The 24,938-nt window shown below is 41.3% G+C and overlaps 2 protein-coding genes across 2 annotated transcripts in view; one reads left to right on the top strand and one right to left on the bottom strand.

The window, feature by feature from the left end:
* Nucleotides 1-10,062: 10,062 nt before the first annotated feature.
* On the bottom strand, nt 10,063-17,960 carry LOC308086008 (uncharacterized protein; the record flags this gene model as incomplete). The annotated part of the gene is made up of 7 exons (XM_080429325.1): nt 10,063-10,159; nt 10,384-10,536; nt 10,623-10,880; nt 12,721-12,831; nt 13,022-13,183; nt 13,986-14,027; nt 17,846-17,960. 7 exons carry the CDS (start codon nt 17,958-17,960, stop codon nt 10,095-10,097), a joined length of 906 nt encoding a protein of 301 aa, XP_080285451.1. The 3' UTR covers nt 10,063-10,094.
* A 5,262-nt stretch (nt 17,961-23,222) lies between these two features.
* LOC308085052 (uncharacterized protein) overlaps nt 23,223-24,938 on the top strand; it is a 41,263-nt gene continuing 39,547 nt past the window's right edge. Inside the window, exon 1 of the mRNA XM_080428079.1 lies at nt 23,223-23,356. Within this exon, the coding sequence (XP_080284205.1) occupies nt 23,236-23,356 (121 nt within the window). The 5' untranslated portion in view covers nt 23,223-23,235. The remainder of the gene's footprint in view (nt 23,357-24,938) is intronic.

Genomic DNA, 24,938 nt, shown 5'->3' on the forward strand with positions numbered 1-24,938 from the left:
ACTCTATAATTAAACTACTTTATGCAATAAGCACATTTTACAGGAGCACATAATACAAAAATAGTCATTTTTACATCTGTCATTCAAAACTAGTAAATATGAAAACAATGCGCTACGCACATCACACACACACACACACACACACACACACACACACACACACACACACACACACACACACACACACACACACACACACACACACACACACACACACACACACACACACGAGAGAGCTTAAGATTTCGACCCGAAGCTCGGACCGGGTCGTACCGAATTGATCACATATTTGTCGGGCTTTGGGCTAATAATTGAGCTCAACAGTGATGTGCTGAAAGTTAAACGTTTAATGTCTGGATGTAATCAATATAGTTTAATGTCTGGATGTAATCAATCTATTTTAATGTCTGGATGTAATCAATATAGTTTTAAGAAAAACAAGTTTCATTTACAAATGTCATGGAGAAATACTACACTACCCACAATCCTAAAGTGTAGCAGCGACGTCTCTGATTGGTGAAGCTTGTGTTTACCATGGAAATGTTAATGCTCCTGCGAATGTCACATGAGTTTCTGCTTCACTAGATCCCATAGCCCAAGGTGAAAATCACTACTATCAACGACACTATTTTCAAACATTATTAAAGACAATATAAACACAATAGTGACACTATTTTACAACATTATCAAACACAATATAAACACTATATAATGACAATATTTTACAACACTGTTAACAATATAAAAGATTCCGTGCCGTCACACTGTACCAGTAAGAAGAGGGGGAAGTATTGCTGTCTAAAGCCCATATCATAACCTGCCACGAACGCATGTCCAACAAGAAACTAGTGGACTAGAGGAGAAGAGATCCAGTAGAACTAAGACTAGTGGAGAAGAGATCCATTAGAACTAAAAGACAAGTCATTTTATGTTTGGTTGCGCTCGGGTGTTGCGCTCTGAAAATAGCAGATCTACAAGCTTACAACGCATTGCGCTGTGATGCGTTGTAAGCTTGTAGATCAGCTATTTTCAGCATGCAACCAAGTGTAACATCTGCCATTATGACGCCATCAAGGCACCGCCAAAATACATTTTTGTCGACTAAATCAACTGTAGATTTAGTCGACTAAAATCTTATGATATTCAGTCGACTAAAACTAGACTAAAACTAAAACGTTTCAGATGACTAAAATATGACTAAACTAAATGGAATTTTATTTAAAAGACTATGACTAAACTAAAACAAAATTTGCTGTCAAAATTAACTCAGAACAGATGAAGGTTGGGGAGGAAGGTTTGTATAGGAAGGGGGCGTGTCTGATAAAGATAATATCAAATATCTAAATACTGAATCAAGCAAATTAAAAACTGTCTGAGCCTGAGGTGCTCACAAAAGCCAAAGTAGACGTTAAAATGACCCCAAACATGTTTGAAAGTATACTATTTTTTAAGGGATTTTTTAAATAATTTCCAGATATGTCTGCACTAGCAGATGTGTGTGGCTGCAAGCAGTGACCTTGTACTTGTCATGTTGAATTCTTCTTCTCTTCTTGCACTCAAACATCTCCATCTGTTACACAATAGCACACACAACACACAATGTTACACAATAAAAACAAAAAATGCGCACTCACTCACTCACGCACTCACGCACGCACGCACGCACGCACGCACGCACGCACGCACGCACGCACGCACGCACGCACGCACGCACGCACAGTCATAGTCTCATCACAGATTCAACATGTTGATCAGACTCCGCTAATGCATGGATACAGTTATGTTTGTAAAATATAATATAAAATAATAATACAATATAATATAGTATAAGGTCTTTCATTATGTCCTGTATGTACTTCCAGACATCAAACAGTTGACATGGTGAGGCCTGCAGCAGAGGACAGAAGTCATGTTTTTTCACACATTAAAACCACATCAGCTTTGCACAAAGCAACAGCTACGTAGACCAGGGAGCTGATTGGCTGCAGACCTTGTTCTCAGAAAACAGATGAACATTTGTGGTCAATGTTAGTTTCTATACATACAAAAATAGCCTTTGCATGCCATGTTGCAACCTCACGTCCTGAGCTACAGGATATGAAGGGGCAACAGGCATGTGCAGGGGGGGGGGGCTTTTAGTGCTTGAGCACCTTTGTCCTCCCCCCTAAGAACTAGCTTATGTGGTGTAATCTGCATTAATGTAGTGATCTGTCTGTCTGTCTGTCTGTCTGTCTGTCTGTCTGTCTGTCTCACTGATAAACACACATACCAGGGCATCAGAAAGGGCTTTGGCAGACATACACTCAAACTCACGTCTGCTCGGGAGCAGTCTCATATGCCTTAAACCACACATATAGTATATATATGTTATTAGAAGGCCTTATTCTTCATGAAAAATCTATTACAATAGTGGGCAAACATCAAATAAAATATTAAAAAATATGTGCCCAACATTTGTCATCTCATATAAAATAAAAGAAAAAATATGTTTGAAAACGATCTATAGTAACTAACATATACTTGTGTACATTGTAACATGTGTGTGTACTGTGTATATAGTTGTGTACAATTGTAACTGACCTGAGTGTATCTTCACCATGGAGTAGATGGCTTGATCTGCTGGAGTTTGGTCTGACATAAACATAACAAACATCAAGTGTTACTACAGTGAAATAATAATAGTAAACAACAACTAAACAACACAATAGTGTGTGATCACAGTATTATTGTTTATGTGAGTGTTGAGTTATTTTATAAAAGGAAAGTGTCACACAGTTCAATAGTCCATAATGTGGCTTTTTACACAAAATACCTTCAGGTTTGAATGGACAATTTGATATAGCAAATATTATATGAAATAGTATGGAATATTATGGAAATTGACCTTTTTCTGAGTGCAACTCTTTCTTTTTAGAAATGTTGATAGGTGACTGGAATACCTACAAACACATTTAGTGTAGAGTTAGTTACTATAATAATAATAATGTGTACCTCTCCTCTTCCTGTGTTGAGGTGTCTGCTTCACAGTCACAGCAGCATGCGTCACATCCTGTCTGTGAGACTGACCTGTCACACAACACATTAACATAACACCACATGTTTATTATTGGCCCAAGAATAACTGATTAATGGTCAAACTGTTTTATTATCAACTTCCAGAGGTCACTGACTATCATAATTCATGTTTAAATGGTAAATGGTACATTTATATAGCGCTTTTATCCAAAGCGCTTTACATAGACTGTGCATTACATTCACCCATTCAACCACCGATGGAGGAGGAAACCATGTAAGGCACCAACCTGCTCATCGGGAGCAATTAGGGGTTCAGTGTCTTGCTCAAGGACACTTCTACACTAACTCTGGGGGAACCGGGATCGAACTGGGAACCTCACGGTTGCCATCCGGCCGCACTACCCCTGAGCCACTGCCGCCCCACAATGCCAAATGCAGAGGACGTGTAGGGCAATGCATCATTACATTATATTGGCCAAAAGTAAAATAATAATGAGGCTGCTTTTTCTTATAGGCTGCATTTTATGTTAGAATGCCTGAGGACAACTGTAGCCTAAGCCTGTTTTTTTTGCAGAGAAGCTCAATAAAATAATAATAATAATAATAATAAGACTAAACTCCTGCCTGATGCTATAGGAACACTGATTATGTTGACTCTATGTGCTCTCTGCACTGACTACCCGTTAAATACACAAGTTACTTTATGGTCTATTTAAATGCTAGTAAACCAGGCTGATCAGTGAGTCATCAGCAAAATGAATCTGTCTACATTGTAACTGACCTGAGTTGATCTTCACCATGGAGTAGATGGCTTGATCTGCTGGAGTCTGATCTGAAATAAACAACACAAAACAAACAAGTTTAAACAATAAACACACACAGAAAGATGAAACACCAACTGAGTACACAATACGTGTGTGTTCACTGTATTATTGTTTATGTGAGTGAGCTCAGTGTAGAGTTATTGTATAATAACAATAGAGTGTCAGTGTACCTCTCCTCTTATTGTGTCTCTCTGTCTGCTTCACAGTCACAGCAGCATACGTTATATCTTCAACCTGTCTGTCTGTCCTACGGCCTGACACACACACACACGCACACGCGCACACACACACACACACACACACACACACACACACACACACACACACACACACACACACACACACACACACACACACACACACACACACACACACACACACACAACCATTTATTCACGTCCACATAAAGGAGAGCATACATCTTCATCATGATACAATAAGCATGTCACTCAGTATTGTAGTGGGTTGAGCTTTTCCCTAGTTGTGTAACGCCCCTTAATCACTCCTATTCAGGACAGCTGAGACACCTGGCTGCTGGCTGAATAAAAGGGAGCCGCACCTGGCCTTGAGTCGTGTAGCTGGCTGGCTTGTGTTTTGCTTGGTGGTGTGTCGTAGGTGTGGGGGAAGGTCATTGATGGCATCTGACGGTGGGGTAGGTTGTTTTCCCCCCACCTGTCGTACAGCCTCGTATGCCAGTCTGCATGCAGAGCTGCTGCTGTGCTCTCCTGATGACGGTTCAGTGGCGTGTTGCTCATGGACCAGCCAGGGAGCACTGATGACGGCATGGCCTCTCATTTCCTAGTGTGGCTCTCTTGATCTGAGGAGGAGCTCTGTGCCCCTGCTGTTTTGTTTATATTTGTGCAAACCAAGGTCATTGTGTGTCTAAGAGGGCTCAGTTAAATCAAATTACTTCCTTGCCAGTTATAGTCCGGGTGGGCCATACATACGTCCTACAGGTGGCTGGTCTCACTTGGGGGTTTAGGCATGTCTCTGGGGTTTGGCATGTAACCGTTTGCTGTGCCTGCATGCTTTAAGGCTGTTTGAGTGAATAATATGGTCTTGTGTGCATTTTAACCATGTTTTGTGTGTTGTGCTAGAGTGTGAGTGTGCTCTTTTGGTGGTGGTGAAACCCTTTCAGATTTCCCCTCATATCCCTCACGTGTGTGTGTGTGTGTGTGTGTGTGTGTGTGTGTGTGTGTGTGTGTGTGTGTGTGTGTGTGTGTGTGTGTGTGTGTGTGTGTGTGTGTGTGTGTGTGTGTGTGTGTGTGTGTGTGTGTGTGTGTGTGTGTGTGTGTGTGTGTGTGTGTGTGTGTGTGTGTGTGTGTGTGTGTGTGTGTGTGTGTGTGTGTGTGTGTGTGTGTGTGGACTACACTGGCAACCCCTGGCTTTAGGGTACTGGTAATATTGATAGTGTGACTAAAGCAATTTTGTGTTGTAGATTAAACTCTTTCATAAATTTCATATATAGCTTCATAGATATATTAAAGCTATATTTAGACAGCACTATCATCAGGATTCTTAATAGGACTAGTTGTTAAAGATCCCTAAATATTATATTTAGGGATATTAAAATAGCCGATCTACAAGCTCACAACGCCTCGCAGCGTGAGGCGTTGTGAGCTTGTAGATCGGCTCTCAAATTGTAACTATTTGTTTTATTTTTTATAAGATGGCAACGTTAATGTTGAATGTATTTGTTTTGTTTATTAATGCTTTGATTTGATTGACTTTTTTGATTGAGCCGCATGCCACCTGATTTGAGTGTGTTCAATAAAGAAGCTCACTGCTGAGTGAGGGCAGCTTGAGTAGCTGTGTGTGAAGCAAAGGTCACGTCTCAGTCTACGTTTATTATTGTTTTATTCTCCCGCAGTTCTGTGCTATTATTATGTGTTTAATCTGAGTTCTCATGCAGAGATCGTTGCAGTTTTTAACTCTGCTAACAGGGATGCTATAGGGTTCAAGTGGTTAATGTAAACAAAGTTATCACACAAAGATTGGATGCCCCCCCCCCCTGTAGTAACTCTGAGGACCCCCTGTTGAAGATGCCTGCTCTATGGTATAAGTAACAATATATCACTCAGTACTCTATGGTATAAGTACTCTATGGTATAAGTAACAATATATCACTCAGTACTCTATGGTATAAGTAACAATATATCACTCAGTATACTCTATGGTATAAGTACTCTATGGTATAAGTAACAATATATCACTCAGTACTCTATGGTATAAGTACTCTATGGTATAAGTAACAATATATCACTCAGTACTCTATGGGTATCAGTAACGGCGTCTCCGCCATATGGCGGCTGCCAATCATATCAGAGACAGCACAATACTTTGCCAGCCTTTTTGCCTGCTTTGGGCATCCCCAAGTTGTTGAAACCCTGTAACAACCAGTCTGTGGGTATAATGTCCTAGCCTATCAAATATAAAAACAAATAGTCTGCACCTATAACCTAGCTCTGAGATGGTATGTAGGAGTGGTTGGTATTTAAAGGCTCATAAAGGCTTCCTCTAGGCTAAGGTCAAAGGTGCAGGCTATCTCTAATTCAGACACCTCATCAACCACAACATCTGGTGTATTAGCTGTCAAAGATGTCTGGGTTCACAGAGATCACAGAGATGGAACATGGATGAAATGACACAGGAATGTTTGAATTCTCACATTCACTGTAGATGCAATGATATCTTAATATGTCCTTTGCTATGAGTTCCACTATTCTGTCATGACGTGCTACATCCCTTTGTACGCATAACAGCCATTCAAGATGTGTGACAGTGTTTCAGTGATGTGTTGTGGTGCAAGCAATGAGGGACCTGAGTGATGGGGAACCAGATGGAAAGATTGAGTCAAACATTTACCTCTCCATGTTAGAGCACTTTGAACAGAACACAGTAACTGACCTGTATTGATCTTCACCTTGGAGTAGATGTCTTGTCCTGCAGAGCTCTGGTCTGGAAAAAAAGCGAACCAAACAATCAGAGGGACTGATTTAGATGATCTATGGTGCCTGGTCTATGATGCAGGGGGGTAGTGAACATTTAACAGGAGGAGACAGACTACACACCACTATTACTGCAAAAGCTCTGCTGTAATTTTTTATTGCCGTCTGAAAGTTATTACATCCTTGTTTTTCTTTTTATATTAAAATATCAAAAATAAACACAAGGATAAAATGAAATGTTGACGTGTATAGTCAACAAGCTAGCTCTGAGCTGGTCTTAAATCCAGCACAGTGACAGCACTGATGTTTCCTTACTATTTAGATGAAGATGTATAAGTGTGAGTGTAGAGCGACTGTACCTCTCCTCTGCCTGGGTCGAGCTGACTGTGCTATTCTCACATCAGCATACGTCACGTCTTCACTCTGTCTGTCTGTCCTACGGCCTAGAGCAGAGAAACATACATCATCATCAGCTTATAGTACCAAGCAATTAATAATGACAATAATTACCAAACATTACCAAGTAGGTGTTTTCACTGTCTGTCTGTCTGTCTGTCTGTCTGTCTGTCTGTCAGCAGGGTATCTCGAGCAGCTATTAAGACCGACCTTTACAGTGTAGATTCTTTAGCCGAAGAAGCACTGATACATTTTTCAGACCGATTTGGGGTGTGGCATGTCACAAAAATGCACATAACTTCCGATCAGATTCACATAACACCACGATACTTAGACAAGTTTTGGCCTCATGATAAAACTGGTCACAACATTGTTTCATTGTCAACCTCCAAAGGCCATTGAGTGTTGGTGCCTCATGTGTAGGATAGTACATCATGAGTTTCTTTGTGTTGAGTTTGACTTTATCTCAGTGACAGATCAGGCAACTTATTGAAGCACTAGAAATATCTCAATAATCCAGTTATACTGATACCACATCAATCATTTTAAACTCTGCTAGTGGTATGGCTGTAAGGATGGTGATGTTAATCTGTCTGTCCAACACTTTACTCCCACCAACATATCTCAAAAACTACAGCCTAGATTTATCTGGAATTGTCTGTGTAACATCATACTCTCCGGAGGATGAGCCCTACTTAGTTCTGTGCCTTTCCTCTAGATAGCGCCACCATTAGGCCAACATTTGCACATAAGATTATGTTTAATTCTAACACAACACGTCAAGTTGCTTGTAGATCGGAATATAAAAGGATGGGGCCTAGCATAGACCCCTGAGTGACACCGGTTAATTAATGATCTAGGTTTACAGTAAGTGGTTCAGTTTCAGTTGTTTAACTCAGTCCTTTACCAGGTATAATCCTACTTACTTATCCTACTTACGGTATATAATATACTGTGTGTGTGTGTGTGTGTGTGTGTGTGTGTGTGTGTGTGTGTGTGTGTGTGTGTGTGTGTGTGTGTGTGTGTGTGTGTGTGTGTATGTGTGTGTGTGTGTGTGTGTGTGTGTGTACCTCTGTATTTCTTCCACAGAAACAGACCCAGGATCAGCAGAAGGATACAGACTCCAGCCCCCACCAGAGGGAAGACATATGGAGGCGGAGAGGAAGAGGCTTTGGCTTTGGAGGCTGGAGAATCAGATCACTGCCTGCCTGCAGCCTGCCTGCCTGCCTGCCTGCCTGCCTGCCTGCCTGCCTGCCTGCCTGCCTGCCTGCCTGCCTGCCTGCCTGCCTGCCTGCCTGCCTGTCTGTCTGTCTGTCTGTCTGTCTGCCTGCCTGCCTGCCTGCCTGCCTGCCTGCCTGCCTGCCTGCCTGCCTGCCTGCCTGTCTGCCTGCCTGCCTGCCTGCCTGCCTGCCTGCCTGCCTGCCTGCATGCGTGCCACCCAACACACCGTGTTGTCAGGTTGTGCGAGAGAAGCAAGCAACCAGGTCTATGAAAATAAGCCCAAATGAAGCCACTATAGGCCACATGAGCACTTTGAACCTATATATATATATCGGCTATTTGAAAATAGCTGATCTACAAGCTCACAAGCCTTTATATCTGCTATTTTCAAAATAAGAAAAATTAAAAAATAGGATCATTTTGGAACATTTTAGCAACACTAATTTTGTATGGACATCCCTGGCACAAAATATGTTCAGATGAGGGGGCCTGCAGACAAATACATCATTTAGGGGTCCTTTCCATTAATGTTTTAGAACCAGTGGTTTAAACAACATTAAATAAACAACTACACTTTAGAAACAAGCCCAAATAAACAACTATACTTTAGAAACAAGCCCAAATAAACAACTACACTTTAGAAACAAGCCCAAATAAACAACTACACTTCAGAAACAAGCCCAAATAAACAACTATACTTTAGAAACAAGCCCAAATAAACAACTACACTTCAGAAACAAGCCCAAATAAACAACTACACTTTAGAAACAAGCCCAAATAAACAACTACACTTTAGAAACAAGACCAAATAAACAACTGCACTTAGAAACAAACCCAAACAATTATCACAAAATACAAACCAAAAACACAAAGCAAAACCACTCAAACTAAGAAGACAAAATCTAACCGAAGGAAAACTAAATACAAATCATAATCCATCTCTGTGAACAGAGAAGATTAGCGACACACACAACCAATGGACAACATCATACGTGTCTACACACACACACACACACACACACACACACACACACACACACACACACACACACACACACACACACACACGCGCACAAGCACGCGCACACACACACACACACACACACACACACACACACACACACACACACACACACACACACACACACACACACACACACACACACACACACACACACACACACGCGCGCGCGCGCACACACACATACACACATGGGTTGCATTTTATTTAATTGTGTTAATTTATTATTTTCACCTGGTTTGTGTGTTTTTTTCTGGTCACGTGTCATATGGAGCCTCGTGCTAAAACCCTGACATAGTTTAATGGGTTTTCTCTACAGGATGGGTGGATGTTTTTTTCATCTCACTTCTGACTGTGTGAGTAAAACCGAAACTACAGCTAAGAGACAAAGGATGGTGGTGGTCACTGGTGTGTGTGTGTGTGTGTGTGTGTGTGTGTGTGTGTGTGTGTGTGTGTGTGTGTGTGTGTGTGTGTGTGTGTGTGTGTGTGTGTGTGTGTGTGTGTGTGTGTGTGTGTGTGTGTGTGTGTGTGTGTGTGTGCGGGGTGTGTGTGTGGGGGGGGGGGGGAGAAGGACTAGATTCTCGTAAAATAATGTTCTTTCCATTCTCACAGCTGTGTGTGTGACAGGCAGCGTTGGGCTGAACTATCACTTCCAACACTTCTGATTGGCTACACGGCTACCTCCATGATGACATCATTCATGTCTCTCCTCCTCCTCCTGGCATCGGCTGCAGCTGAGAGAGAGAGAGAGAGAGAGAGAGAGAGAGAGAGAGAGAGAGAGAGAGAGAGAGAGAGAGAGAGAGAGAGAGAGAGAGAGAGAGAGAGAGAGGCATCAGCTGTAATGATGGTTATACTGAATAGTTAATTATGAGTATCAGTATGATGGGCACATATTAATATGTCCCTTTATGTGTGCTGGACACAGGTTAAGGTGTGTTTATATAACATATTGTCTCACCTCTAGCTCTAGCTCTGTCTCTCAGTATAGAGAAGTAGAGGAAGGTTGAAATCACATAAGGCGTGGCCACCAGTATCTTAATGATCAATTGGTTCCGAGTGATGAGGGGGGGTTCTACAGACTCAGAGGTTGGATCAGTGGTAGAAGATGGATCTGTAAATCGAACAATTCATGTATTTCAGCATCCAAACACTGGTTTATCTTCTCATGGTGTTAAAGGTCAACAGTTCAAGACTCACCTGTCACTTCCATCCAGCTCTCTGGTGACTCTCCATGGCCAGAGATGTTGCACTTGTAGAATCCTTCATCAGCCTTGTTAACATGGTGGATAGTCATCTGTCCTGTAGACTCAGTCCTGAAGAGGGATCCGTTTGGATAGAAATCAGCTGGGAGGTCGGAGGATGGTTTACCAGTCTGGTCTTTGTACAAGCAGTGGAATGTGGCTTTATCTCCCTCTGTCACAGGATGTACAGGACTCTCTAGGATCACTTCTCCATCTAGAACCAACAGCAGTGAGTTATGAACATCTATAGAACCAACAGCAGTGAGTTATGAACATCTATAGAACCAACAGCAGTGAGTTATGAACATCTATAGAACCAACAGCAGTGAGTTATGAACATCTATAGAACCTACAGCAGGTTGAGTTAACATATATATGTCTGTCTTCTTCATGTGCCGTTTATTGAGGTCATGTTTTACTATTTTGAGTGTTCAAATGGCCACAAGATAACTGATTCCCAGGTTTTGGTTCATTAGCGTGCACACATTACGAAAGCAGCACACTTTAGCACCATGCTTCATTAACGATCCCCACTTGTTATTGTGGAGGTGACAGTTTGGTACAAATTGAATCCATAATTTTGCATGATTTCCTCTGTCTGCCTTGGAAAACACAGCAGTCTTATTATTTTGAGTTACACATACAGCCTACTCATGCAGTGAGCAGAGTGGTCAGAGAGTCCGTGCAAGTTAAGGTCATCCATGCGTTATGACGCATAAATATTGAAAATAAGTAAGCATAATATCCATATCGGTTTCTCCTTAAAAAGGCTTAGTGTTCGGTTATTACACATAGGGCCCTATGTTGTGCACCACCTTACCCCTCATGCCTAAACTTTTAGGGCTTTTTTTTTTTTACTATTTTGAAAAACATTTTTTTAAAGTGAAAGTAGCTGATCTAGATCTTAGCTGATCTACATCGACATCGATAGTTGTGAGCTTGTACTGTAGATCGGCTAATTGAACTATTTTAAAATGTTTTTCAAAAAGATAGGCCCATACTCTCCAGGTTCTGTTAAGCTCATCACTGGACACCATTGAAACATTTATTAAGGTGTTTATGTAGTGTTTAATTCAGGGAGATCGTCCAGTGGACTGTCAGCCTTTTGCCTTTCATAGTCCAGTGTAGTAGGTACATTATTATCATCACTGGTAATTTAACTCTCAATTCAGTTACATTTGATATGGTAATGGATAAATTAACACTGAGGATTCAGATCGTCCAACCGGACATAGTGGACCTTGACGCAACTATGCAGTTTATTTGGCTATTATGAATTGGGCTTATACACTGGGTTTAATTGAGATATAAGATATGATATAAGATTTCATGGCGGCTGGAATGAATGGTCTGTTGTTCTGTCTCTCTTTATATAAAATTATCTTGCGTGCTGAAATTAATTAACGCCCTTTGGGTATTTGGCCCCTGTCCTAACTGAAAAAACACCCCAAAAAAAAACACCTACCCTAACCCTAACTCTATGAGCGATATTTGTGCCAAGTTTGGAGGCAGTTGGACTATTAGTCTGCTGTAAGTTGGTTGTAACTGACAACCAAAACACACAAACACACAACATGGAATAAAATGTGGGAATGAATTGCGTAATTTGTGCGCACATATTACCCAAAACGTAGGAATGGATCACGCTGCCTCAATGTGTGTGTGTGTGTGTGTTTTTTTTTGTTTTTGTCTTGATGTCCACTCCAGGGCTCCATAGCCCCCCCCCCTTGAACAAACAAAGCAAAACTAAACAAAAACCTGAAAAAGTAAGAAAACTGAAATAGTCACGTAACTTGGGGACTGGCCATTATTAGTCCTATGTCCCAATAGTCAGTAAAATGTTAGGTTAGTGTGAGGTTGGGAGTAGAGTTGGGGTTAGTTATAATGCGTGCTGTTGGACTAATGGCATCGCACCCATGACTTGTGAACACAACACTGCTACACATAGACATAATGTGACATCATATACCTCTGCTGTGTTAACGATGATCGTATGTGACTGTCTACCCACTAAAATATAATGATTATATTGATGTAATGATATTGATTTTTACCAGAGATGGTAATGTTGATGGACCGGCTCCGGCTGACTTCGTCTGTCTTGGACTGACACCAGTACACTCCACTATCTGAGCGATATATGGATTCTATGGTGCAGGGTTGTCCTAAACAGAATCACAAGGAAAAGAAAGAGGGATTTCAAGTCAAATATATCTAGTATCTGTCTGTCTGTCTGTCTGTCTGTCTGTCTGTCTGTCTGTCTGTCTGTCTGTCTGTCTGTCTGTCTGTCTGTCTGTCTGTCTGTCTGTCTGTCTGTCTGTCTGTCCGTCCATCCGTCCATCCCTTCCTCCATACCTTCAGTTTTTCCCCATATAACACAGGCTCCATTCCTAGCCATGTTGCTGGTGTTTCTTCTCACAGACCATGAGGACACAGGCTTCCCCTGGTCCTCACAGCTCAGTGAGATGGACTCTCGCTGAAAGTGCTGGGATCTTTCTGGACTGACTTTCACTGACACTGGAAGAGGTCATAATAACACTAGTAAATATAGATAACAATATAATATAATATACAATACAGTATACTGTAAGGATGACTTAGATCAGGTGTGTACAGTGAAGAAGTCACCTGTATAGGTGTAAATATAGGTCAACAATTCAAATGGCATATCAGTAGACTTGACATTTTTAAAGAATTATTGCATTTTTAAAGAGTTATTCATCTTGTGATCACAACTTATAACAGGTACATACATGTTAATACAGACTATTCAAATTGACAATATTGCCTGTTCACTTTCTATGTATCCATAACAGTTATACATTAATGTATTTGTCAAGGTGGATTGTGGTACGGATGAAAATCCCAGAATCAACTTATTTTTTCTTTTGTTGTGTTTTACCCCATTTTCTCACCAATTTACAATTACACTTTACAATTTAGGCCTTTATCAGACACTCTTAATCCAGAGCGATTTACAGTAAGCAAGGACAACACAAGGTAATACAACAAATGCATAAAAATAGTCATCTAGGATCATAAGTAAAACAAGAACCTATCATCAGTCTAATTTAGTCATTATGCCAATGCATTCCTCCCCACACACTATGTGTGAAGAAGAAGGGGAGGGGAGGGGGGGGGGGGACTGAATAAATAGAATATACATATAAAATATACATCAAATAAAATAATTTCAACCACTTCACACCTGTAAACCTGTGACTTGACAATAACTATTCTGATTCTGATTCAGGAGTCACATCAGATGGCTTGTCTCACACTACACTACCCATAATGCAATGCATTGAAGTTGTCTTACCATCTGGTTGAGCGGGTACACAGCAGACGAGGAGATACACCACTGTGGAGAGAGAGAGAGAGCGAGAGTTAATAATAGCTTTATGTGGTCAAAAACAAATATGTGCCCAGTAATCATAGGGATATTCCATAGAAGAGTACTTATCTCCGCCAGGCCGAAACGGCTGGAGGCAGGAGATCATGTTTTTACCACAAACGCAAACTAGCCGTCTATTGTAGGCCTACAAACTAGAGGGTAGCACGGGTCCACCCGGGGACGAAATATTGACTCGTCCCTCGGGCAGGGGTCGGATCAGTTCCAATTGCCACGGTTCTCGGTCGGATCCATTTGAAATGGATGGAACCGTATGGACCCGTGAGGATATATTATTATTATATTAAATCTCTTTAACCTTGGGTTTTAAAATGAGACCTATGCGTTGTAATTACGCTCCCAAATCCATATCGCCTGTTCTTGGATAGTTTAATGTTAACAGCCGATTGAAACACACAGCCAATCTCAAGCGCACTGCACTGCTGTTAACGAATACCAAAATGCTCACCCAAAACACAGTCGCCCCAGGGCAAATCCGGTGGTATTCACCTGGTATTCTTAAACGTAACCTCAGTAAACTATGCCTAAACCTATCCTTATTCCTTAACGTAACTTCGGTAAAACGGTGCCAAAATCTAACCTTATTCCTAAACTTAGCCTCAATAAAACTATGCCTAACCCTTAACTTATTTCTAACCTTATCCTCAGTAAAACAAATACAAGAAAATGGGAGGGGAGTAGTTTTGGGGTGAGTCTTCCGGTTACCCTGCTTAACACCATGGAGGTTTTTTAGCAGGTGAAACGCAAACAAAAGCCACGAGAAGATGCAAGTTGGAACGTCGTCTGTGTGGAGCATGTTAATGGACATAATATGCGGGGACAGACGGTATAAAGTCGGCGAAATGTTCTCTGTCTGTCTGCAACCCAAAGCAGAATGCACGGGACGCAGCTCGTCTCGTCTGAGATTACTTTGTTGGGGCGGGAGGGAGCAGGAGCTGATTGACACACATGTCTAATCTGAATACCACGCTGATGCTAGCAATAAATGAGCTCCGGGTCCAGTACGGGTCTAGAGACCCGGTCGGACCTGGTCTAATACATTTCAATTATCCTCGGTTCGTTTCGGAACGGATCCAGTTTGACTCGGTCACGTTTCGGGCCGGGTCCACCTATCCACGGGTCAGTTTTGGGCCGGGTCCAGTAATGTAGAATGTTTTCTCGGTTCCGTTCAGACCGGTCCAATTATCCACGGGTCTGTTTTGGTTCCCATTTTTTGGACCTGTGCTACCCTCTACTAACTACAAACTCTATTTCCAAGACTTCCAGCATAAGCTCCTTGTAGACAAAACATCTTTCATTAACTAGAAAGAAGTGCTCCTCTGAGAACAGGTCTCCGCCAGGTCAGGTAGGTTATTGTGGGCCAGCAATGTTCAGAATTCGCCAATCAGGATGGAATATGAAAGATCGGACGGGGCCGAATGACTAGTTTTGTTTAATGACTATAGAGATACTGTGTACCGATTTGTGTGATTTTTGGACAAAATCTGTATGAGTACTGTCAAAATGTTTGTTTTGCAAAAAGTGGCGCTATGACAGGCTCATGTGAACAATTTGGGGCAGAGGTTCCGCTCTGTAGTGATGGGTCGTTCATGATCGATTCGTTTGAAATAACTAGTTCAGAGGTCTTCAACAGGGGGTCCGCGGAGGAACTGCAGGGGGTCCGCGAAATTGTTGTTTGTTTAAACAATATTTTTAGTTTTTAAAAACTTTTTTCAAAAAAATGTATTTGTCTTTAAACATAACATGACATATTTTATAGCTTAGTATTGAATGCACAATAACATTGTATGTTTATACATATTTTGTAGAGAAAGGTCCTTTTGCACACCTACTGGGATAGCCCTGAAACACGACTGTCATACCATGACAGTCATGGCACTACTTGTTTTCTGAAAAATGTACATTTACAACCAGCACATCTACATAAACGTTCATATTTCAAATAAAGTGCTGCCCCCCCCGGCCACGGATCTTACAAGTTAAAGCGCATGGGTCTAAGTACCCGTATCCTCCGTATTGTTCAATAAAAAGCTTTTTAATCCGATCGCCGGCCATTTTCGCTGAATTTTCTGCTTTCAAATACGCGCCCCTATTGTTTGGGAGGTGTATTGCAAAAAAATGGCCGGTGATTGGATTAAAAAGCTTTTTATTGAACAATACGGAAGATACGGGTACTTAGACCCGTGCGCTTTAACTTGTAACATCCGTGGCCGGGGGGTCAGCACTTCCACAAAAACAGGAACAAGTAGCGCCATGACGCTTGTGGCAGACGAGCGTCATGTGAACCATGGCTACTACTGGGACAACCTGTGCGACTAGGAGCAGGCAACCATTTTTTTCATGTTTATACATAAATATACTATATATGTGGTAGCCCCCTGTACCCTACGAGGTAGGGGGTCCCTGCTCCATCACCCCATCAGTTTGGGGGCCCCTGGCCTGAAAAGGTTGAAGACCCCTGAACTAGTTCATTGCCGTGAACGTGAACAAGCTCGTTCACTTCCTGAAACTGTTACGTTCACGCTATCGTTCATGCCCCCCATCGCCTCCCCCCGTACACAGGACGGGAGGGGGAGCTGTACACACAACGTAATAATAACGCTCCCGCGATGGTGTTTTTCACTAGAAAATATCTCTACTGAACGAGAACGCGAACGAATCATTTGAACGAATCATTTGAACGAATCATTGCCGTGAACGAAAACATTTGCTCACTGAAATGAATGTTTTTTTTCCCACTACTGCTCTGGCATCCAGGGAGTGTGTGTGCACAGTTTCGCTGCGATGGGGCCTATGGTGCCGGAGATTAGCTGTTCAAAGACGGAAGGAAGGACAAACACACATACAGTTTGAAATGGTACCTTTCTTTTTGGTTGCTGGGGTGCCAGTCAGGGCGTGGCCTGACAATAATAAAAACGCACGCAACCAACTTAACGTTAGTCCACTTCACCGAGTAGACCGGCAGCTTTTTATGAGCTCAAATGGACAATTAAATACCAGTAAAGCAGGCAGCGAAGTAGCCCTGAAACATGACTGTCATACCATGCCAGTCATGGACCCACTTGTTCCTGGTTTGTAATTTTTTTTACATTTACAACTGCCACATCTACATAAACGTTCAGATTTCAAATATAAAGTGCTGACCCTCAAGCCACGGATGTAACAAGTTGAGGAGCAAAAGTACCTGTATCTTCCGTATTGTTCAATAGAAAGCATTTTAATCCGATCGGCGGCCATTTTCTATTTATTTTTATTTTTTTAAGTAATGTATCAGAGTGCAATACACCTCCCAACCGATAGTATCGCGTAGTTGAAAATGGCCGGCAATTGGATTAAAAAGCGTTTTTATCAAACAAAACGGAAGACACAGGTAGCCTACTTAGACCTTTTGGCCTCAACTTGTTACATCCGTGGCTTGGGGGTCGGCGCTTTATATTTGAACGTTTATGTAGCTGTAGCAGTTGTAAATGTGAAAAATGCGCAAACCAGGAACAAGTGGGTCCATGACGCTTGTGACAGACGAGCGTCATGTGAACCATGGCTAGCAGCGAAGGTGATCTGGAACGGGTCCATGCGTGTCGGTCACAACAAACAATGCTGTTCTAGCAGGAACGGCTAGAATGCGGAGAATCGCACCGTTGTTATAGGATCCGATTTCAGGGTGCAAGTGGCTCCTTCTGATGTGGGATTAACGTCCACTTCAAGGCTACGATTACACTTTTACGGACAAAAAACTGCACAAACACTGTAAGTAAAGAGGGTCTGACTTCCTCGTCCACACTTCCCACGCTCACTCTCTCGCACTGCAGGTGCCATCACCGGGGCATTTAACGACAACGCCGGGGTGACAACGGGGAGATTGACCCGCGGCTCGTGGACCATTTTGGGCCAAAAGGGTCCTAAACATAGTCTCGGCCATGCCTTTCGGCCTGGCGGAGACAACAATAAGTACAATTAAGACAACTTGAAACTCTAACCAGATCGAATTTAGATCAAGGGTTAATATGTTTAGGTTGAGGTTCAGGCAGTGCTTAATTTGTAAATTATTAGGTGCCGGACCCTTCAGTCTTTTTTATTATTATTATATTATTTTATTATTTATTATTAATTAAGCTTCTGTGAAAGCTTAATTAATAATAAATAGCCTAAATAAAAAGGTATTGTATTGTATGTGTTTGAGGTGAGGGTAGGCCTACACCTTCTAGGTACCGGAGCGCAGGAGGCAGGAGGCGGAGGTCGGCTCTGGCCAGCTCCGGCATTAATTAAGATACTAACCCTAAACCGTTTATGGTTATTATTATTATTATTATTAGTTATGTAGTACATAACTAATAATAATAATAATAACCCTAAACGGTTATGTACACTTTCACAGTCAATGATTTGGGGATTAAAAAACAATTTCACAGTTTTTCGCACTGTGCTGAAACGATCAGTGACAACGTTTTCTCTGGCGACCAGGCTGAGTCATTCATTATAATTTTTAAATAATTTTCAGCCTGAGTTTCCATTTGCTCCTGTTAAAACCACTGACTAAACTATCCCTCCAGCACTTTCATTATCTTTTTTGGTAACAAAATATGTATTTTGCTAAAGCAACGCTACATAACTTTCCTCTTCTTACCCAGATTTGTACCCGGTTTCCCGGAAATGTTTTACCATTCAGCTAATGGAGCCTGTCTGCTTGCTCAGGGGATAAATTCAATCTTAACCATCACGTTATATTGTATTAACATACTACTCTACCATAGAGATTGGACAAAATAACATTTTATTCATATAAAAAAAAGTTACTTAGTGAGGCTTTAAACACATTTTAATGAAGATTATTACAAAGCACAGTGTTCTATGAAGCTCTGAATCAACTAAATACAGTTGTTCCAACTAAAATAAGATATAAATAAAGTACTCACATGTTATTATGTAGGATGATGCAAATGTCATCTTGACAAACTGACTGACAAAGTGACTGAGTGAGAGCGAGGTGGTTTGACACATACGTAAAGACCTACGTACAGACCCCTCTGCTGCTAGATGGCTGATGGGTCCATTTCCTTTTTGGTAAGATGCTCAGCCACACACACGCACGAAAGCATGCACACGCACATGCACACGCACACACACACACACACACACACACACACACACACACACACACACACACACACACAGCCTAATGCCTGCCCTGCTATACATAAAGATGTAGACCTGGCATCCTATAGTCTATAGTGTGTATAGTGTGTGCGTGCGTGCGTGCATGATGCGTGAGCTGGCTGCACAGGCACTGTACAGGGGCAGCAGCAGAAGATATTGATTGATTGATGAAGTTTATTTAGTAAGACATGAGAATAGTACATGACAGTACATAACAGTACATGGAAGTACAAATTCACAATACAAGGTCTACTAAACTGGAACTCTCATTAAGCACTAAGCTTGTTTAAGATGAGAACCCCATGCACACAAATCATGATGAAATATAAGAGGCAGATAGATATACACACTACTATACAGAATGTCATACAATCAGCTTTCAGTTTACTGGTATGAAGAGAGAAAAAAAAATATATATATATATACACAAAAGAGGAAAATGAAGGAGGGGGGGGTAGGGGGGGTAGGTTAAGACTTAGACTTAGGCCATTTTCAAATTGCAGCCTCCTGAAGGTGTATCTTTAGGGCAGTTTTGAAAGTGAGTAGGGTTTTACACTCCTTTACTCCATTTTTGATGAATAGCATGAGAACGAGTTCATTCCCTTAGTTGAGCCAAATCTGGGTTGAACATGATTTGTAGAGCTGCCTCTGGTGTTATGATCATGGACTGCATTAACATTTTGGAAGTATTTTGCCAAATACAGGGGGATCCCAATGTTGTGGTGTATCTTGAAGACCAGGCCCATAGCAAGTTGCTGTACTCTGTCCTCAACCCTAAGCCATCCAATCCTAGCAAAATGAGCAGATGGGTTTTGTGATTGAGGCCAAGAAGTAGCCTTACAAGTTTGTTTTGGGATGTTTGGAGCCTTGTTTTTAAGGCCTTGGAGGTGTTGTGATACCATGAAGTGCATGCATAATCATAATGACCTTGAATGAGGGCCCCTGCAACAATTTTCAGAGTATTCTTACTGACTAGACGATCAATCCTCCACAAAAAGCGTGTTGTTTGGTTGACATTTTTGCTCACTTTTTCGGCGTTTTTGTTACCAGAGAGGTTTTCCTCCAAGATGGAGCCCAGGTAGGTAATTTCATCCTTTCTTTTGATGACATCATCACCCACTTTGATCGTGAAACTCTCTACCTTGCTAAGGTTAGGACTGGACCCAAAGAGGATGGATTCAGTTTTACCCAGGTGTAATGAAAGTTTGTTGTCAGAGAGCCAGATACAGATCTTGTTGAGTTCGGAGCTGAGTTTTCTCAACCTGCTGCCTGTCCCTGTCCGAGACTAGCAGGGCCGAGTCATCTGCGAACAGGAACAGTTTGCAGTCGCAGGCTGATGACTTGACATTCACATATATCAGGAACAGTAAAGGTCCTAGTATACTTCCTTGTGGGACACCACAAGTCACAGGGAGGGGGGGGGACTGGGTGCCGTTTACTTCCACCACTTGCTCCCTCCCTTCCAGGTAGGATCTCATCCAGTTCACTCATCAAAACCTATTGCTTTGAGCTTATTGATCATAATTGGGTGATTAACGGTGTCAAAGGCCTTCTGGAGGTCCAGCATGACCATGCCGCAATATTTGCCCTTGTCGACATCTTGTTTGATAGAGTCGTTCAAATAGAGAAGGCATGTGTCAGTGGAGTGGTTTGTTCTGAAGCCAGATTGGAATTTGTAGATTCGATTTTTTTTCGGCAAGATACTTATCGACCTGTTCATAGACTATTTTTTCCATGACTTTCGAGATGGAGCTAAGAATAGAAATAGGGCGGTAGTTGCCAGGGTCTAATTTGTTTCCTTTTTTGTACAGAGGGGTCACCCTTGCTTTTTTGAAATCGTTAGGGACCCGTCCCTGTATGATGGAGAGGTTTATTATGTGGGTAATGATTGGAGCAATGGAGGCGGCTGAGTCTTTTAGAAATTTGGCGGGGATATTGTCGAGGCCTGTGGCTTTGTGTTGATGAAGAGCATTCAATTTTTTAAACACCTCCTCTGTTTTCACAGGGGAGAGTTTAAAATCATCTTTGCGTACACCCTGTTTTTCGTAAAATGAGTCAACATACTCCTCACCATAGCACCCAGAGTGAGGGGGTAGTTTTTCAACCAAATCTGAGGTTATGGTCGTGAAGAATATGTTGAGGATTTTACTCACTTCATGTTTGGATGTGAAGAGAGTGTCATTCACCTTGAGGCTTATGTTTGTAAACCTGGTTTTCAATTTCTTGCTGCAGCCTAGTAGGTTGTTGAATAGCTTCCAAAGCTCTCGTGGTTTGCTTTTATTTTCCTCAATTTTGTCATCGAGGAAACTTTTTTCTGCTAATAGGAGCATGCCATTAACCTTGTTTCTTAGCTTGTTTCTTTCTTTTTCAAGTTTAGCTACGTGGGATTCGAGACCCTTGTTAAAACACCTGGCGAGTTTGATCCTACCTTTATGAAGCTCAGAACACTTTTTGTTTCTGACTTTCATGGCAGTAAGGATGTCCGAATTCATCCATGGTACACTCCTCCCTTGCTCAATAATGTAGCCTAAAATGTAGGCTAAAATAACCAGCTCCAACAAAATTCAAGAGACTTTAGTAATGACAATTTAATGTTTATCCTACTTGCAACGTCCATTGCACTCCTTGTAAACAAACTGAGTTTGAAACGTTGCCATGTTCAAAAGAGTATCAGGAAACCAACTTCTCAGACAAAAGTAATAGTATTCCATGGAAGCAGATAGGAACAACACTAAGCATTTTAAATCCCTTTAGAGACAGTAAAACCACATAAGTATTTATGACATGATATATTGATATGACATATGACATATTATATTATAGAGTTTATGACATGAGGTAATTTTGTTGCCTTGAATATGGTAATTGAAAGGCGGTAATTGAAAGACAAAGATTTGCTTTTTTGTCTTGAAAATAATGAAAGGCAGACAAAAGGATGATGTCTGTTTTGCATAGCTCAACTCACTCAAGGACCCCTACATTAATATGTATTTGACTGTGGACCCCCATCTGAAAAATATTTGTGCCAAGGAACCCCATACGAAATTTGTGTTGTTATAATGTTTCAAGGATTCCAAAATGTTCTACTATTTTCAAGATTACTTGAAGTGATTAAATAGATGTTTATGATATTTATAAATTATGCTGGGGACCCCCTGGAACCCCCCCAAGGACCACTTTGAGAACCAATACCATAGGGTGTAGGAAAATCACCTTTAAAAAAAAATCAAATTCCCACAATTTCACCGCATAAATTCACATAAAACCCCGCATATTCCATCAAGGATTTTTCCTCACGTTTTTCTGGAGGGTCTAGTTTGTTGTAAAGTAATTTCTTCACTGTTCCTCTGAGGGGAGAATGCCCTGCCTGATGTGTGTGCGGGGGTGGTTAATAAAACATGAAAATGACAATCGCTGTCCTTTTTCATGATCTCATTCATTTAATGTCTATGTCTATGATATATGTGTGTGTGTGTGTGTGTGTGTGTGTGTGTGTGTGTGTGTGTGTGTGTGTGTGTGTGTGTGTGTGTGTGATAGATATATATATATATATATATATATATATATATATATATATATATATATATATATATATATCACACACACACACACACACACACACACACACACACACACACACACACATTACATTAAAAAAACATGACTACTAAGAAGAACGTACACAACAGTCACTCACAGCAGGTTGCCGATCCGGTCTGGGTCTAAACCAGATACGGAAACGGTGCGTGCGTTTAACGTGTAGAAGCATATCACCAGATATAGAAGGCGGGCTCTAGACCGGATCTCACCATAGAGTTACAGGATCTCACTGGTCAGGTTGGAATGAAAACCTCCGCTATTGTTGGAAAGCCTGGCTTGAGAGGTTACAGCGACATCTGCTGGCTCACAGTGTAATAGGTCACAGATGAAATCGAAAGTAAATTGAGTTTTCATGTAAAAACAAAGTTTAATCTGAACTCTTCAGGAGGAACAACGAGACAAGATGGCGGCTCACTCTGTCTCTTACCGTTACTTCCAAGTCACTCTGTGGACTCTGAAGTCATGGATGGTGATTTATCTCTACATGCTATGGACCAGCTGTTGTTTCAACACATCTGTGTCAGGTTGGTACAAAGTTCACGTTTATGCTGCGCGGAGCCCTGCTTCTAAATTTCGCCGATTTTCGCCGTTTGGTGCCCCCCCCAGGTTGGTTCATCCAAAAAAAATCTTATTTTCTATCAATTGCACACCCCATGAAGCCTTGAATTCATGGATTAGTTTTAGTTTTTGTTGCATTCCTAAGCTAATAATTTGATTCCCGTCTCCTACCGACTAGTGTATCCGGTAGGAGACACAAAGTAGATTCTTTGTGTCTCCTACCGGAAACACACACGGTCATCAAATTATTGGCTTAGGAATGCGACAAAAACAAAAATAAATCCATGAATTCAAGGCTTCATGGGGTGTGCAATTGATATAAAATAAGTAATTTTTTTGGGTGAACTCCTCCTTTAAGTATCGTTGGATAAGCCACCACTGTAAATTAGTACAGGGCAACGTGACGAAAAAAACTAAAAAGTGGAAGTATGGAGTTTCTGCCTGACAGTGACGATATAGCCATGGTTCACATGACGCTCGTCTGTCACAAGCGTCATGAAACCACTTGTTCTTGGTTTTTGATTTTTATACATTCACAACTGCTACATCTACATCAACGTTCAGATTTCAAATATAAAGTGCTGACCCCCATGCCACGGATGTAACAAGTTGAGCCGGCAAAGGTCTAAGTACCCGTATATTCAGTATTGTTCAATAAAAAGCTCTTTATTCCGATCGCCATTTTCTCCGAATTTCTCTGACGCTTTCAACTGTGCGGCACTGCTGGTTGGGAGGTGTATTGCACTCTGATACATCACAAAAAAATATATAGAAAATGGCTGCCGATCGGATTAAAATGCTTTTTATTGAACATTACGGGAGATACGGATACTTATCGTGGTCCGGCTCAACTTTTTACATCTGTGGCTCGTGGGTAAGCACTTTATATTTGAAATATGAACCTTAATGTACATGTGAGAGTTGTAAATGTAAAAAAATCTAAAACCAGGAACAAGTGGATCCATGACTGTCATGGTATGACAGTCATGTTTCAGGGCTAGTGACGATACAACTTGTAGTTACAGACAGGGTTTCATACACTGGCTAAATATGCTGTTGACGATTCATTTTATGTAATAGAAAATCTGAATCTGAAAAAAAGTCAAACAATTAAATGTTTTATCCTTCGATCCTCTGTTCCTCATGTATTCCTACACACCCAGAAAATGGCGTCAAATAGTGATGTTACAGTCAGGGCCGTGCTTAGGGATTAGGAGGCCCTAGGCAAACCCCAGTATGAGGCCCCTGGGTCGGGACCCATATGTGGGTCGCGGACCAATTTTTAAGGGTCGCGAGTAAATACCTCTTTATTTTTTGTTCCCTACATTTTGTTTTTAATTATTGCAAAAAATGAAAAAATGTTTTACAAAAATGTAAAAATGAAGAAAAAAAACATGAGTTTAAAAATAACTCAACGTTTTACAAAATCATTTTATGAAAACCAAAGAAAAGGAATGAAAATAGCAAATCGAGCTATAAGGTATTTTTTCCAAATTGTTGAGAAATTGGAGATTTTAAACATTGTGCAGTGCACAGGGAGCAATTAGG

This window comes from Gymnoscopelus braueri (genome assembly GCF_963280865.1).
Source record: "Gymnoscopelus braueri genome assembly, chromosome: 5".
Classification (NCBI taxonomy): Eukaryota; Metazoa; Chordata; class Actinopteri; order Myctophiformes; family Myctophidae; genus Gymnoscopelus; species Gymnoscopelus braueri.